Source organism: Papio anubis, chromosome 7, assembly GCF_008728515.1.
Source record: "Papio anubis isolate 15944 chromosome 7, Panubis1.0, whole genome shotgun sequence".
NCBI classification, from domain to species: domain Eukaryota; kingdom Metazoa; phylum Chordata; class Mammalia; order Primates; family Cercopithecidae; genus Papio; species Papio anubis.
The window spans coordinates 86997538-87014862 of NC_044982.1; the positions used below are offsets into that span (position 1 = coordinate 86997538).

Consider the following 17325-nt stretch of genomic DNA (forward strand, 5'->3'; position numbering starts at 1 on the left):
GTTGTTGTACAGTCCTTCCTTCTGCCATTTATTAAAGCAGCCATGGTGATGCTGTGTCCTCCTAGCTCCTCCCAAAAAGGTAGAGTTAGGAATTATTTAATATCTTCTGGAGACTTTAGACATTTTCCTCTATACTATATCAGGGAAATTCTGGCATTTCAACTTCCCTGATTATAGTGACAGCCTACAATAAAACGGCTGAATGGGTATACATATACAATAAATTTTTGTAAATTAATTGACCCCATAAATGCTGGGTTTGCTGGTGATGGGGTCACCCAGTAGAGAGCCCACAAATAGAGATTGCTTTTAAGTAAAGAAGCTATTCTGATACGTTTTATTGACAGAGATGCATTATAGTGCACAGGTTATAAGAACAAACTCTGAATTCAAACTAGCAGACTTTGAGTCCAGACTTACTACTTCATAATCTTGAGGATATTTAGCAACTCTGCCTCAGACACCTCCTCTCTAAAATGGGTATAATGAGAGAATGAATCTGCATCATAAGATTCAAATAAAGCACTTAGAAGAGTACCTGGACCATAAGAAGCACTATATGAGTAACATGAATTATCTCCCCTAGGACACAAATGATGAAAGGCGATCAGAGCTTCATTACCTCATGATGGAAACCTCAATTAATAGGTTTGTTTCTATATTTTAGTAACCATGTTAGATTAAAATTCACAGAATTTGGGGAAAAAGAATTTTCACACATCTTTTATAAATCTTTCAATTTTTGCTGATATATTTGAAATTTATCCTTCTGAGAAAGAGGCATAAATACCTTAGTGTAACTTATGTAATTCACCAATTACATTTCTGTTTCCCAAAATAAGAAACATCATCCACTGTAAGCAATGGAATGAACTTCAAACCTATAAAATAGAATTTAATCAAGGGTCTCTGTGAATACTACCATAGACAAAAGAACACTGTTTAATAATAAAGTTCAAGCATTTTTTTTATAATTAATGATTTAAAATTCAGCTTTGGTAGAACTTGAACAAGAAAATGTAAAGTAATGATTTAAAATTCAGCTTTGGTAGGACTTGAACAAGGCAATGTATCATGGTGGCAGAAATTAGGGAAGGATTCAGAAATGATAAAGAAGTGCTAAGTGCTAATGATTTCCTGGTAGGACGTAATAGAAATGATTAGTATAAAGCTCTCTCTTCAAATAGACTCAAAATTAGTCCTACAGGAAAAGCTGGAAGAGTGGAATATGAGCATCAAATCAAAAACAAAGTTGATCTGAAAGTGAAAGTCACGGTTTCTGGTGCCTGGCTCTCTTTGATGATTTCCAGCTGTGTGCCTTTGGGCAAACTGTAGTCACCACTCAATTCTTCGATTTTAGTACATGTAGTTTGAAGGGATTACAACAAATGGTGTTGGTAATCCACTCTAATTCTAAATATAGGACTAACAATTTTCCAGATGGCCAGACAGAGAAGCCTAAAAAGGAGGCAAAATATGTAGAGACTGGAGCAACACAAAGCAAACACTTTAGGAACAAAAAGAATTAAAATCAAGAGAGTTAGATACTAAACAGGCCAGGTGTGGTGGCTCATGCCTGTAATCCCAGCACTTTGGGAGGCGGAGGCAGGTGGATCACTTGAGGTCAGGAGTTCAAGACCAGCCTGGCCAACATGGTGAAACTCTATATCTACTAAAAATACAAAAATTAGCCAGGGGTTGTGATAGGTGCCTGTAATCCCAGCCCCCAGGAGGCTGAGGCAGAAGAATTGCTTGAACCCTTGAACCGGAGAGGCAGAGGTTGCAGTGAGCTGAAATCATGCCATTGCACTCTAGCCTGAGTGACAGAGCAAGACTCCATCTCAAAAAAAAAAAAAAAAAAAAGGGAGTTAGGTAGTAAACAGGTTAATTGAATGTGTAGTTTGTCTATCGATAGAATAATCTGTCCAATAGAGAAAAAGATACATAGTATTATTATTTGTTCAATTACAGCCTAGAACAAGGTCTTTCAAAGTGGTAGGTTACAAAAGACATTAAGATTCAACATTTAGCACTTTGATGCACACGGTGCAAAGAATAACACCACTTCTAATTTAACAGTGAAATTGTTACCATAATTTAATAGATTTTCAGGCATATAATATGGCCTGAGTCTTCAGCATTTCTCTGAAATTGCATAGTTTCTTTTATGCAACCAGCATGAAGAATAATTCATAGTTACACACCTTCACAACCAACCCATTTATAAAATCTTTGTAAAATGCGCAAGACGACTGCACAGTCTCCTCATTGCCACTTTCATGTCATTGTTCCTGAATGTGTAGATAACTGGATTCAGAAAAGGAGTAATAAATGCATCAAAAATAGCAAGATATTTATCCAGGTGTGATGTGGGAGAAGGCCATGTGTAGAAAAACATCAGTGGCCCAAAGAACAAGATGACCACAGTGACATGAGCTGACAGGGTGGAGAGGGCCTTGGCTAAACCACCAGAAGAATGTTTCCAAACAGTGAACAGAATGAACATGTAGGAAATTATCAGCAAGACAAAGGAGCCCACAGAAATGAGTCCACTATTGACAGTGACCATGAACTCCAGTTCTTGGGTGTTTGTGCAGGCAAGTCTGAGGAGCTGAGGGAGGTCACAATAAAAACTGTCAAAGATATTAGGACCACAAAAAGGTAAATCTATCACAAAAACTAATTGGACCAATGAGTGGATAAGGCCAATGACTGAGGAAGTGGCTAAAAGGTAGAGACACATTCTTGGGCTCATGATGGTCAGATAGCGGAGAGGTTTACATATGGCCACGTATCTGTCAAAGGCCATGGCTATGAGCAACACCATCTCCGTGCCCCCAACAGCATGGTTAAAAAAGATTTGAGTAATACATCCCCAAAAGGAGATGGCTTTGTGCTTCTTGAAAATATCACAAATCATCTTAGGGGCTGTAATTGAGCAAAATGCCATATCAATGATTGAGAGGTTAGCCAGGAGGAAATACATGGGGGAGTGCAGATGAGCATCTGTGATTACAGTGAACACAATGACAACGTTTCCCATCATGCTTGCAAAGTAGAACAACAAGGAGAAAACAAAAAGTAGAAGCTGAATCTCCCATGAGTTGGTGAGTCCCATGAATACAAATTCTGATACTACAGAGTGATTCATTCCATTCATTGCCTCAGACTCCAAGATCAGTTTTCATGTTACTTACCTAAAGGAAGAAAGAAAATGGGAAAGAATTACCTAGGCAAGTACTCATGTTCAAGAAAGAAAGCCTCCAGCCATGAAAATAAGTATCATATTAACATCTCACACAGCCAAATAACCCTCATCACATGTATGCTGGACTTCTACTTAGAGGGGTCAGCTGGCTCCTATTTGGCATTAGGGTTTTCAAAACTACTACTATTAAATTAATTCCATCCTTAGACCTATCTCTCCTCTGCTTTTGTGTTACATGAATATTTCCTATTTGATCCTTCCCAGGATGTTCTATTTGGGTGAGATATAAGGTCATCTTTAAATACTTATCACTATGATTACTTATCAATGGATATGATTTCAACCAGTGACATGAGCCACCTAACAATTACTCATGCACAGCATACAGCTGTTCTACTATTTATATTGCTTGATTAGACTTTAGACGTTTCCCTTCTTTTTCTAAATTTCAAAATTTCTCTTATTCTATTCTCCAATTCACAAAATCTAATTCTCAAAATCCCAGCCAAATTCTCACTTATGTGTGAAATCTTCCCAATGTGACCAAGACTCTGTATTCTCATCGCACCATCAGCATTTATTTTACTCTGCTTCTCACAGTTATAGAAATGTCCATTTCTCCAATTAAAATGTAGACTCTTGAATACAGAAGCCATGACTGATCCACACTGGTAGCTCCCACCATCATCATAATAACCAATTGTGACCAACACAGTCATATAATAAGTGTATCACGCTTGTTGAATGAAGGCATACATTAATGGGACTGAAGAATGACACTGGAGTCAAGAGAGTACATCATAATTCAGTAAGGTTTATATTAGTGTATTAACAACATGCCAATCAGGAATTATCACACTATCCCTATTTCAATCCTGTACTTATTTAACCACTCAAAGAAACATTTATATAAGATGTCATAAAAATAAATATGGGGTCTTATTCATTTTAAAGTCAATAAAAGGCTTCTAGGAAGAAACCACTGCATTTTATAAGTGATTTTTTAATCTCAATTTTTATATAAAAGATGTAATGAGCTGAAACAAATAATCTCCTCTAATGTAGATATACACACCCAGGGGATACCATAAGATAAAAACCATGTCACATAAAGGCAGTCTCTCTTTTTTATCGAAATACATTTGGAGTGAATAAAAGTGACAGAAATAAAATATTGAGTGAAAAGAGCCAGACAGTGTCTGTATCTGCACTCTGGAAGAAGATGATGATTGAGTAATGGAGATTAAGTCCAGAAAATAAACTAAAGAATGGTGGCCAGGTCCCAGCATGGGGAGGTGTGACAATATTACAATTCTTTAAGGATGAAGAACAACTGCCAGAAATAAACCATTAGACTTTCATTGTTCAATGAAATGTTCCTGATTTTGTCCAACATTTGTTTTATAAATAATTCATAAAGGAAGAAATATAGGAAGCAATCTGCTCAGCCTCACAAAGGTAATTGGTGGGAAAATTTATACTGGGACCAAGAACTTTTTACTTCCAAAGTTATTTACAGTAAATACTTGTTACATTAGTTTACCACTGCTGTTGTAACAAACTACTACAAATCTAGTGGCTTACCACATACACACACAGAGTTATATTCTTATTGTTCTAAAAGAAAGAAGTCTAAAGTGAGTTTTCAGAGCTAAAATCAAGGTGTCAACAAAGCTGCGTTCCTCCTTGAGCTTCTACAAAAGAATCCGTTTCCTTGCCTTTTCCAGCTCCTGGAAGATGCTTCCATTCCTTGCTTGCTCATGACTCTGCCTCTGAAAAGTACATCACTCCAACCTCAACTTCTGTCATTGCATCTCCTCTCTGACTCTTCCTCTTATAAAGACCCTTGTAATTACATTGGGAAAGTCCAGATAATCCAAGTAAATCAAGATTCTTAAATTATTCATATCTGTACCTTTTCACCAGATCCAGAAATTAGGACATGAACATTTTTGAAGGCTATTATTCCATACAGCACAGCTTTCTTACTGTGAACAAGTGCTTTACGGGAAAAAGGAAAATCTTAAACTAATGAATCTACAGAGAGATTTCAAGTAGCCTGTCAGGAAGGTGGAAGAGATATTGAGGGAATGGGGAGAGACAGTGCATCGTGACTTTTGCTCTGTAACTATACATTAGTGACTTCTGACTCCAGTTACATGTAGGACCAAGCATGGCCACTAATGACTGTCAATAAGGAAACAAGGATCATTAGTCAACCAACATGTTCTTAGAAAAGTAGTTATGCTAGGTATATCACTCCTGAGTGGTTCTCTGAATGATTTTGTTCATTAATTCAAAAAATATCTTGAGTGCCCAGGATTCCAGATATGATTCCAAAGGTTGGGTTTATAGCATTGACAAGAATTCTTGCTTTTGTAGAATCCATATTCACCAGAGCAAATGCAATTTTGGTATCACATACAGATTTTCATTCTACAGAAAGGGTAAGAACATTTGAAGAAAGTCTATAATTTATCAACTACCTGGGGAGTCTCAAACACTCTATTTCTAATTCAATTTCTACTTTCAGGATACCTCAGTTTTCTGACTTCTTCCTTTACCTGAATTCTTACAACTATAACTTCTATTACAATATTTTCCGGTGGGTTTTATCCAATAAAAATGCATTGGTTTTATCTCCCCACATATACATATAAAACTCGTGGGGTCTAGTTTCACATACAATGATTCTTTGTATTGACTCTAAAGCAACTCAAAAACAATGCTGGGAAGATTTCTTGGCTTATTCATTCATTCACTCAACAAGTATTTATGCTATATCTATCAAGTGCTTCACAGTGCACTAAACCTTAGAGATTATATAAAGGTGAAAATATATACATTAATTATGTTGAAAAAATTAAGAAATTGAACATAAATAAAATGAGAATCTAAGGTTATCAGAACAATTTTAAGTAAGAGCTGTGCAAACCATTCTATGATTTACATCTAAATCCTCGTGACCTGAACTACAAACTAACCAAAACTTGTCTAAAAATGGGCAAAAAAAAAAAGACAAAAATAAATCCTTCTAATCACTAAGAGAAAAAATAGCCTTGTAGCAAAAAATGCTATTAAGGCTTCCATGAAGTAGGAATAATAAAAATATGCTATGAAGTGGAAATATATGTGGTGCTTCCTCCAAACTGAAATTTGAATAGCAAAAACTTACAACTCAGAATAACAAAAGAAATTATGGAAATTTCACTTTTAATGAATTTACAAGGAAAAGAACAAAAATAAAAGAGGGTCTATTAGGTTTTTCAAAAAAATACGAGATTCTGTGTAAAGTTTACTCAAAGACAGAGCCTACACAAAGGCAAGGTGAACTTTTTTAAAATACATTTTTTAAATCAGAAAGGAAATAGATGAGAAAAAAAGAGAAGGGGAAATTGAATTATTGAATTCAACAGGAGACTAAGATGGTTCATTATGATAAAGGGCAAATGATGGCAAAGTAGGAGTTTGTCTAGATGTGCAATATTAAAAGCTCAAGTGCCCAAAAACATTTCCTTTTAGCATTAGAGTTGCTTTCTTTTAGGTTAACGTACTGCAGCACTAGAGCTGCTTTCTTTTTAGGTTAACATACTGAAGTCCCTAGTTTTGCTTACATTGGTACAGGAAGGATATTCCATTGAGCTACTGCAGACAAACGAAAAAAATTGCCAGCTGGTTTTCCTTAGTGGAGATCTTACGCATGCAAGACATAAGAGTCTTAATGATGAAGAAATAAGTGATCCATTTTTAAGCTTAATCATTACCCAAGAAGGATTATCAAGGATTGGTTGCTTCAAGAGACAGGGTAAGAGCTTAACGGCTAGGTAGGAGAATAAGAGTTACAAGAATGAAAGCTAGAACTGAGTAAAAGAATAAATTGAGCTAAATACAACATGTACCTACTTCATAATCCCTTGTAAAGCAAAGATGAGAAAATAACACAAAGAGCAAACAGCAGCAGATCTAAAAATTTAGTCAGTTCTTGTCTTCTTGTCTTCATATTTCTTGAGTATTAAGTATTCATCTTTGGGTTGATGAATGGCTTCCAGAATGACACATTGGGTTATAATTGTTTGACTGTTTTTGATGCATCCCAGACCCTCCATAGAAAGAATGTGCTCTCTCCTAAGGCCATTGCCATTAGGAGATATCCTGCTTTGAGTTCCCTAGTCTGGCCTGGCTATTGCTCTCAATAATTATAATGACATGAATTACAGTCATCATCTATTTATACTACTTAAACAATTGTGATAATGTGACAAATACAGATACTCTAGCATTTGATGGAATCATTTAAATTTAAATTCACCTAACTGGAATTGCATGGCATTAGAATTGGGCAACTTCTTAGAATAGATTTATGATCACTACATTTTAAAATTTTGAAAACAAATATGTTCATTATTCTCAATTAATAAACTCGGTGAGCTGGAAAAGATCTGAGAATATGTTCTGAACTGCTTCCTTTCTTGTATTTACCCATCAAGGAAATGTCAGTTTTTCCTCAGTTTTCAAGGTTTAAAAATATATTTCTTAGCTATTACGAACAGGTGTCAAACCTTTTTTTTTTTTTTTTTTTTTTTTGGAGACAGATTCTCACTCTCGCCCAGGCTGGAGTGCAGTGGCACAATCTTGGTTCACTGCAACCTCCGCCTCCCGGGTTTAAGCGATTCTCCAGCCTCAGCCTCCCAAGTAGCCGGAATTACAGTCATGCACAACCGCATCTGGCTAATTTTTGTATTTTTAATAGAGATGAGGTTTCACCATGTTGGCCAGGCTGGTCTCAAACTCCTGTATTCAACTGACCTGTCCACCTCGGCCTCCCAAAGTGCTGGGATTACAGGCGACGAGTCACCACGCCCAGCTGCATCCTGCTTTTCATTAACATAAAAGTCCAAATGTTCTCTTACAAAAAGGAAATCTCTCATCCTTTCAATTAAGCTGATGTCCACTTAATTCATCCTCTGTGGATATAAAGAAGTTGTCAGCTACTCTGTCAGATAAGTGCTTAATATCCTTGATGTTGGTAAAAGCAAATAAAGATCACTCATCTGTACCCTCTAGTTTTATTCACCTCAATTTCTTTAGCCTTCCTCAAAGGATCCATCTTCTACCTATCTTTGTCACTTTTGTCTAATCATTCCATTTCACTACCTAAACTTCCTATTGTATACACCTAAAAAAATTACCATAAATGTTTTGAAAACATAAACAAGTATAGAAGATTTATTGCAGGTTGTTAAACGCTACACATTTAGTTTCCTACTTTTTTCTCCATTCTTCAATCAACTAAATTTAACAGACACTACATTTATTTTTAGTTCATGGTGAGTTAGAACCCTAGATGTTTTTCTTCCAAATAAGTTTTCAATTATTCCTTCTCCATCTTGATTCCATGCAACTGGGATTTTATTTTTTAAAACTTCACTTATGACTAGTATCTAATGAACTTTCTCCTTTTTATATATTGGGTCTTCTCTAGAATTAGAAGTAAATAACAAGCTTGTTAGGAAGACAACAAGCATATTTTTCTTCATTTTCAGCACTAATAGATTTCCCCAAAGGTCTCTGGGTACCACAAACAACTTTACAAACATCCTAGTCCTGGCCTGAACCAAGCCACAGTGCAGACTCCAGACTCTGTAGTATACCCTGTTGCACCTTTTCATCTCCAAGTCATTTCTAAGTTTTAGTTAAAAAACTAAGATTAATTCTTGTTCTCCATATCCATCGTAATTCATATTTACTCCTTTGCTGTGATCATTTCCCCACAACAACCACCTGTTTCTTTCTGCCCCAGGCTAGCAAACTGTTACCTGAGTCTTTCCTGCAGCTGAAGTTTATCTAGTTTACCTTGTTCCTGTTGTGAACTTCATGCCATCCTTACCTTGTAGCTATTTACAGACTGTCATCTCAAGCACACACAGATACTTAAAGTATTTATATAAATGGAAAAAATAGCTAATTAACTGCACTGGAGGATAGTGACCTAATAAAGCTATAATGACCTGGGACTGCAACTCTAACGTCAGTGAGCCAAGAAATTGTCTCCTAGAAATATATTCAAAGCAACAAAGAAGAAATGCTGATAATGAGTCACAGGAGGAAGAAATGACTCTAGAATCTCTAAGAAAAATCAATCTCCACCTCTTTATATTTTTCTGGGTTATTTTTCTTTTTTAACTTTTATTTTAAGGTCAGGGGTACATGTGTGGGTACATAGGTAAACATGTGTCTTGTGGGTTTATTGTGCAGATTTTTTAATCACTGAGGTATTAGGCTTAGTACACATTAGCTATTTTTCCTGATCCTCTCCCTCCTCCCACCCTCCAATAGGACCTAGTGTGTGTTGTTCCCCTCTATGTGTCCATGTGTTCTCATCATTTAGCTCCCACTTATAAGTGAGAACATGTGGCTTTTGGTTTTCTATTCCTGAGTTAGTATGCTAATGATAATGGCCTCCAGCTCCATCCATGTCCCTGCAAAGGACACAATCTTTGACAATTTAAATCCTATCATGATAAATGAAAGTATCTCCAGATAATCTAATAATACACACTTTCCAAGAGATTCATAAAAATCATATGGAATCCTTATAAATATAAATTTTATCTATACATGAATAAAGTAGGCAAGTAAAATAGTAAACTATTAAAAATTTTAAATATCTTATAATGTGACTTTTATAAGTTATAAATTTAACATATTGTACCAAGCAATTTGAAGATATAGGTTTTATCTAATTAACATTCATTTTTTCCAAAGCAACTTGCAGTTTTCTGTAATCAAAGAAGACGATATTCATTGAATTTAATAAAAGAATCCAGTTGTTGAAGTAATTCCACTATCTTTTACTATGTCTGTCATTAGGAAGCAGGAATAATATGAAAAAGGATTGACTTCAAAATATTAAGAGGAAGCAACAGGACTTGTTTGTGTGGTTTTTTAACCTTAGATGTAATCATGTGTCTCTGTCCATGGTTCTTAATAACCATTGGTTTACAACAAGTATTGATCAATTCATCAACAAGCAATGATCATTGGGTTACAACAAGCACACTTGTTTTACTTGCTTATCCCCTTTAATTTCCATTCTGAATCCCTTTCTCTCAAAGACAGCCATTCTGGTGTTTTTTAAGCGTGTCTTGCTGTTGTGTTATCATGAAACATGTAGTATTGTTTGTATGCATATACATATAAAATAGTATTCTACATCTCATTCTAATCCTTTTTTTTCCACTTATCTCATGTTGCTATATGTACATCTAGTATATCACTTCTAAATACCACAGAGCATTCCATGGTGGGTATGCACCACTCTCTGACTTTCTGAGTACCCTGATCACCTCCAAGATTTTCAGGGTCACTGATTGGATTAAGCAAGTATTGGACCTTGCTTCTAACTTCAACCCTCACATACCAACAGTGCTAATATTTAGCTAGAAGACACCAGTGTAATAATACCAGTTGTTAAAAATTTAAAATACTTGCACACTGGTTAGAATATAGCCACTGTCACAAGTCTCTTGAGGTTTCATCTGCTTCCAAGTTGCTTCCTCAGAGCTCCTCATGAATCAGCTACTAAAAGTTAATGCCTGGAACAGCAGGAGTCTCCAGGATCTTGCTCCAACCCTGGGACCAGGATCTGTTCCGATCGATGCAGTTGTTTAATATTTTGAAGATCATATCTTCCCTATACTAAAACCAACACTGCCATGGACACCTTCTACACTGTCTCCCTGGAGATAGCAATGAAATGATCATGTCTTTCAAAGCATTATGAGGCATTCATAATGCTTCTCACTAGCAAAAATATTCTCACTAGCAAAAAAATTTTGAGCTAGTGAGAATTATTGTATTAATCACTGTTTTGTGGCATGGAAAAAATAATACAAATAAAGCAAATGACTGATCTAAATTAGTGAATAGTTCCAACCCTAGAAATTATATCAAAGTGGGGACACAAAGGCCATGTTCTTCTCCATAGTCCTGAACCCCAGACTTATGGTTTAAAGAGCAGTCAGTAATTCATCCATGTTGCTGTGCTAGCAATTACACATCAAAGATTCGTGACAAAATATTCAAATGCCCACTCTTACAGAACTAGGCCAGAGGGTGAAATATACAGGCACTAGGAACTGGCTAAGGTGGTTATACTGCCAAAGATTCTCCAGTGAGAACTCCTAGGGAAAACTAACCATAAATAGACAAAGGTTTGAAATACAAACATCAGTTCTGAAGTCGTAAGACTAGGAAACTCAAAAAGAGAGAGGCCAAGAGTTCCATCTGTATAGAAGCAAAACGTAACTGAATCAAAGAAGGAGCAAGAGAAGAGGACGTAGAATAATCATGTACACAGCTTGTCTTTACAATCCAACTATGGTGGGATGGAGTTGAAATGAACCCCAAGAAAAATCTATATGCCAAGAAAATCTCTACCCCAGTCATAACCCCAAGAAAAATCTGGTATATACTCAAATTACAACAAACCATCATCAATCCCATAGATAACTTGGGGAGACTTAATGAGGAAGAAAGAATGCAGATGCCATATGTAACATCTAAGAAGTCGCTTCTATCAAGATCAAATAATAAACCAATTGAGCAAATTTAACATCACTAGTGATGCTGTGTGGATATTATGTACTCCCTGATATCATGTGATTAGAAGATCTTTTCATCTTTTGGGTATTCTTTTCAAAAATCCAAAACCCGTGTATAACTATAATAAAAAATGTCAGACAAACTCAAATTGAGGGACATTATACAAAATATCTGACCAATATTCCTCAAAGATGTGACACCATGAAAAGCAAGGTAAGACTGAGAAATTGTCACAAACCTCAGAGGAGATTAAAGAGACATAATAGCTAAATGTAATGTGATATCCAGGATTGGATTCTGGAACATAAAAAGACATTAATGGAAAAAACTGGTGAAATTTGAATAAAGTCTAGAATTTAGTTTACAGTAATGTATTATACCAGTGATGATTTCTCAGTTTTGGAAAATGTACCATGGAAATACAAGGTGATAACATTAGGGGAAATTGAAACTTGGTAAGGGGCATATGGGCACCCTCTGGACTATCTCTGTAACTTTTCTGTAAATCTAACAAGGCACAAGTATACATATGTAACAAACCTGCACGTTATGCACATGTACCCTACAACTTACAGTATAATAATAAATAAATTTAAAAAAAAATTATTCCAAAATAAAAGCCTTATTTTAAAACAATCCAAAGGATCAGAAAAAGAAATGTAAAATAGGACTGAATAGATTAAGTGAAAACCATGCTTGAAGATTTGTTGAAACTCTGCTATTTGACAGTCACTCAAGATACAAGGTGAATAATATGTTATGTAAGTAAAAAATTAACAGTCCAGTGGGAACACCAGATTTATCAACTAAGAAAATATGTTCTAAAATGATAGAAAACAGCAGAAGACCAGGAGTCTGTCAGTCTGGGTTCTAGGGTCTAGATTTGGATCTTCCATACACTACTTTTAGCACTTTCTTTTCTAGTAGTCGAGAGTTTCCAAAATGAGGAAGGACTAAAATTATTTATAATTTACTTTAAAATTCAAAAACTCTATTCTCCTACTAAGTAACCGCATGTGCTTTCAGTGCCAACGTATCTTTCTACACTCTGTATGATGCAGGAGCTGGCACTCTGCCAACTTTCTCTTTTTTCTTTTCAGTTTCTCCTTGCTTGGATTCACCATTAGGGATACTAGAGGGAAGTGAGGGAAGTTGAAAGGCTGGAGATGGAAAAAGGGACTTCCTTCTTCCTGTTTTCCTCCTTTCTGCTTGCTGTGCCTGTCAGCATCACCCAACCACACTCATCACCTCAGCAACCTTGGTTGTTTTCCAAAGCAGCAGCTGAATCCAGTTAGTTTTTCTGATGCTAGAGGAGCTCTGCACCTCACACCCTCACTCAGGAACACCTGCGCCAGCCAGTGGTGCCTCTCCCTCAGGGGCGTGTTATGACCCATAGGGCCTCCGCTAAGCTCAGAGACACTAGCCCCAGCCAGGCAGCATCCACCTCTGCTCAGATATTTGAGTTTCACCTCCACAGGTTCTTCCTCCAAGCTTTAAGAGTTTGGGGTTTTTTATTTATTTAAGTCTTAGTAGTTCTAACCTCTTTCCTTTATTTTCCCTTTTCTAGGAGTGAAAGCTGCTTCCTACAAATGCTACATTTTTATCTCAAAGTTTGATTTTTTCAAATAACTAGTTAACAACTGTCAAAACTAAGAAGTTACTATTTTAAAGATGTAATTGGCTTTTATTAGTGATTCTAGAATTGGGCAGTACTTCGTTCTATCAACAGAATGAGTGTTCTCAATGAGCTGAGCAGAAGAGCTTGGCTTTGTAGGCAGAAAAAGGCTGAAGATAGCAGAATCAGAGAAAAAAATGGACTGGCCTTTTCAAAGATACTTGAAACAGAAGGGACTTTTGTGTTATAGTGACTCAGGCTGACTGAGTTAATGGGTTTTTTGGGGGTTTTTTGGTTTTTTTGTTTTGTTTTGTTTTTTGTTTTTTTGTTTGTTTGTTTGTGGGGGAGTTGAAAATGGCTAATTTTGAAGTTTAGTCTGATTACGTGGCACCTAGCACAAGTGACTCTCTTCTGGTTTGCCTGCTGTATTAGTTCATTCTACACTGCTATAAAAAAATACCCATGACTTGGTAATTTATAAAGGAAAGAGATTTAATTGACTCACAGTTCTGCATGGCTGGGGAGGCCTCAGGAAACTTACAATATGTTGGAAGGCAAAGGGGAAGCAAGCATCTTCTTCACAAGGCAGCGGGAGGGAGTGAGTGCAAACAGGGGAAATGCTACTAGTTTATAAAACCATCAGATCTCGTGAGACTCACTCACTATCACGAGAACAACATGGGGGAAACCATGTTGTTCCCATAATCCAATCACCTCCCATCAGGTTCTTCCCTTGACAAATGGGTATTATAATTCAAGATGAGATTTGGGTGGGGTCACAGAGCCAAACTATATCACCTGTTTGGCTGGGGCCTAATACAGGAGGCTAACCCAAAACAGTAGCTCCCATAAAATTTATTTAACACAAATTCATACTTAGTTAATTCTTTATACCAAAATTCCCCTTAAAAAAAATAAAAGGCAACAGTGTACTTTCTCTTTACTGGACTTTGAGTAAAGATTAGCAAATAAATAGCTAACAGATAATGAGCTGAAAAAATAAAAAACAACTTTAGCAAATAAATAGCTAACAGATAATGAACTGAAAAAAATAAAAAAAATTACTTAGCTACATAGTAAGACAAATCATTAAGTCTAGTAAAAACCTTTATCTTTAAAGCAAGATAGTCTACCTTAAATGAAAAAAATAGAAAATGGGCAATAAACCACATACTGACATTCAAAATGAATTGTTTAACATTTAGAGTAATTCTATTTGACACTATATATAGGTAAGAATGTTGGTGAGATAAAGTAACCACACTCTTTAATCTTTAAATCTCTTATATAAGCAAGAAATCTATATCACAATTCAATTTGGGAAGAAAAAAAAAAAAAGACAACCCAACACATACTAGTAGAAAGTGATATTCTGGTTAAATTTAACATAACTTACTTAGCACATATCTGTCTGAAATTCTAGTATAATTTGCCTTTTTGTATATTCTTGATATATTTAAAAGATTTTACTGTAATTCACAAACTGAGACCATAGTCTTCTCATTGCCACCTTCATCTCTTTATTCCTAAAAGTATAGATGACTGGATTTAAAACAGGTGTGATAACTGCATCAAAGATGGCAAGGAATTTATCCAGATGTGATGTGGGAAATGGGAAAATATAGAAAAAGATTAATGGCCCAAAGAACAAAACCACCACAGTGACATGAGCTGACAGCGTAGAGAAAGCCTTGAATATACCACCCGAAGATTTTTTCTGAACAGTCACCAAAATAAAGATGTAAGAGATTATGAGAATTAAAAAAGAAGCCAGAGAAATAAATCCACTATTGGCAGTAACCATGAATCCCAATGTGTAGGTCTCTATGCAAGCCAGTTTGATAAATCGAGGAAGATCACAAAAGAAACTATCTAATTCATTAGGGCCACAGAACGGCAGGTCTACAACAAAAGCCAACTGAATCACTGAGTGAATAATACCTATAATCCAGGAGATGACTGAAAACAAAATGCACCTTTGTGGGCTCATGATGGTCAGGTAGTGGAGAGGCTTACATATGGCCACATATCGGTCAAAGGCCATGACTATAAGCAGCACCATCTCAGTGCCCCCAACTGCATGGATAAAGAAGATCTGAGCCACACAGCCCCCAAAAGAGATGGTTTTGTGCTTCCTGAAAAGGTCATAAATCATCTTGGGAGCTGTGGAGGAGCAAAATACCAAATCAATGATGGAAAGGTTGGCCAGCAGGAAGTACACAGGGGACTGTAAACGAGTGTCAGAGGTCACAGTTAGCACAATCAGGAGGTTTCCCATTAGACTTGACACATAGAACACTGAAGAAAAGAGGAAGAGGAGGAGCTGGATCTTCCATGAATTGGAGAGTCCCAGGAACACAAACTCAGAGACCACAGAATGATTGGCTTCATCCATTGCCTCTGTCGGCTGTGACGACTCTCATGCTACCTGAAAGAGTAGAGTAAGGAGAAACTTTGATTTAGGACAAAAAGCATTGATGTTAGCAAAATCACGAGCAATTCATATGTTGTCAGAAAACTAGACATGGGCTAATATACGCCTTTGGAGACAATTTCAGTCACAAAGCAACTCATATTCCTCTATCATAAATTTTGTCACCAGAAAGTACATTGCACAGAATAAGAACTCATTTACTTACTTGAATGGATACCTTTGTTTTATTTTTAAGTATTGTTTTATAGCCATATCTCAGATATGACTGTAAGCTAAAGACTTTCTGTAAAGTACGTGAAATAGTTAAGTGACAGTGGATTTCATAACTTGGGCATCCTTGATATACATATTAATTAATTAATTTATTTATTTATTTTTGAGACAGGATCTTGCTCTGTCACCCAGGCTGGAGTGCAGGGCACGATCACAGCTCACTACAACCTGCCTGCAATTCCTGAGTTCAAGCAATCCTCCCACCTCAGCCTCAGCCTCCCAAGTAGCTGGCACTACAGGCACATACCACCACACTTGGCTAATTTTTGTATTTTTTGTAGAGATGGGGTCTCACTGTTTCCTAGACTGGTCTCCAGCTCCTGGGCTCAAGTGATCCTCCCACCTCAGCCTCCCAAAGTACTGGTATTACAGGCATGAGCCACCATGCCTAGCCCTCAATATACTAATAACATTTATATGACCATGTTGACAAGTGCTTTCAATATTAATATGCATTTTTAAGGCCTAGAGATGTAAATTTCTCGTATCTGTAAATTGGGTAGATAAGGTGAATTACCTATAAGAAGGCAAGAACTATAGGAGTAGAGGATGCCAGATCATGGCACTCACCATGAATGCTAGAAAAAGTGACACAATTATGGGTGCTGTTAAGGAGATTCTAAGAGAGATTATTTCCTAAGGGAGGAAAGAATGTGAGACATTTAAAAAAGGCAACCAGAATGAAAGTGATGAGTTGTAAATCTTAAGTAAAGGAGAACAAGAAAGAGTGAAAATATCAGAAAATTTAGAAACTTTCTATCTACTTTAACTGCCTGTTAAAGTCTCTGTCTAACTTTAAATGAGATATTTAACCTCATTCATAAATAAACACATACTAAAATAGTAAGATACCAGTTGTTTCATCAGTTTGACCGATACGCAAACATTTGAGAAAAGTCAGAGCTTGGTAGGAAATGGAAAAATAGGCTGTTTCATAACTGGTAATGGGGAAGTAAACTGAGAAAACATTTGCCAATTTGGAAACATCTTCTGAATTTTTATATTCTCATATACTTTGACTCAGTTCCATTTTGGGGGCAGGGAGGAAAATCCTTGAATATACCTACGTGTGCATATGAACAAAGTGGACAAAGAAATAGCATTTCTTTGTTATTTTTGCTAAAGCATTGCTTTGTTTGTTTGTTTTGTTTTAGTTTTTGAGATGGAATCTCACCCTGTCACCAGGCTGGA

General features: G+C 36.3%; 2 protein-coding genes across 2 annotated transcripts; both read right to left on the minus strand.

Moving 5' to 3' along the window:
• Positions 1–1917: 1917 nt before the first annotated feature.
• Positions 1918–7764, minus strand: LOC101017379 (olfactory receptor 4F15). The gene has a single exon (XM_021940928.2). It carries the CDS (start codon positions 3158–3160, stop codon positions 2222–2224), a length of 939 nt encoding a protein of 312 aa, XP_021796620.2. The 5' UTR covers positions 3161–7764; the 3' UTR covers positions 1918–2221.
• A 4670-nt stretch (positions 7765–12434) lies between these two features.
• LOC101017031 (olfactory receptor 4F6) lies at positions 12435–16248 on the minus strand. Its single transcript, XM_021940927.2, has one exon. It carries the CDS (start codon positions 15820–15822, stop codon positions 14884–14886), a length of 939 nt encoding a protein of 312 aa, XP_021796619.2. The 5' UTR covers positions 15823–16248; the 3' UTR covers positions 12435–14883.
• Positions 16249–17325: the final 1077 nt, after the last annotated feature.

Coding starts and splice junctions, on each gene's coding strand:
- LOC101017379 (XM_021940928.2), bottom strand. CDS start 3,160: ATGAATGGAATGAATCACTCTGTAGTATCAGAATTTGTATTCATGGGA.
- LOC101017031 (XM_021940927.2), bottom strand. CDS start 15,822: ATGGATGAAGCCAATCATTCTGTGGTCTCTGAGTTTGTGTTCCTGGGA.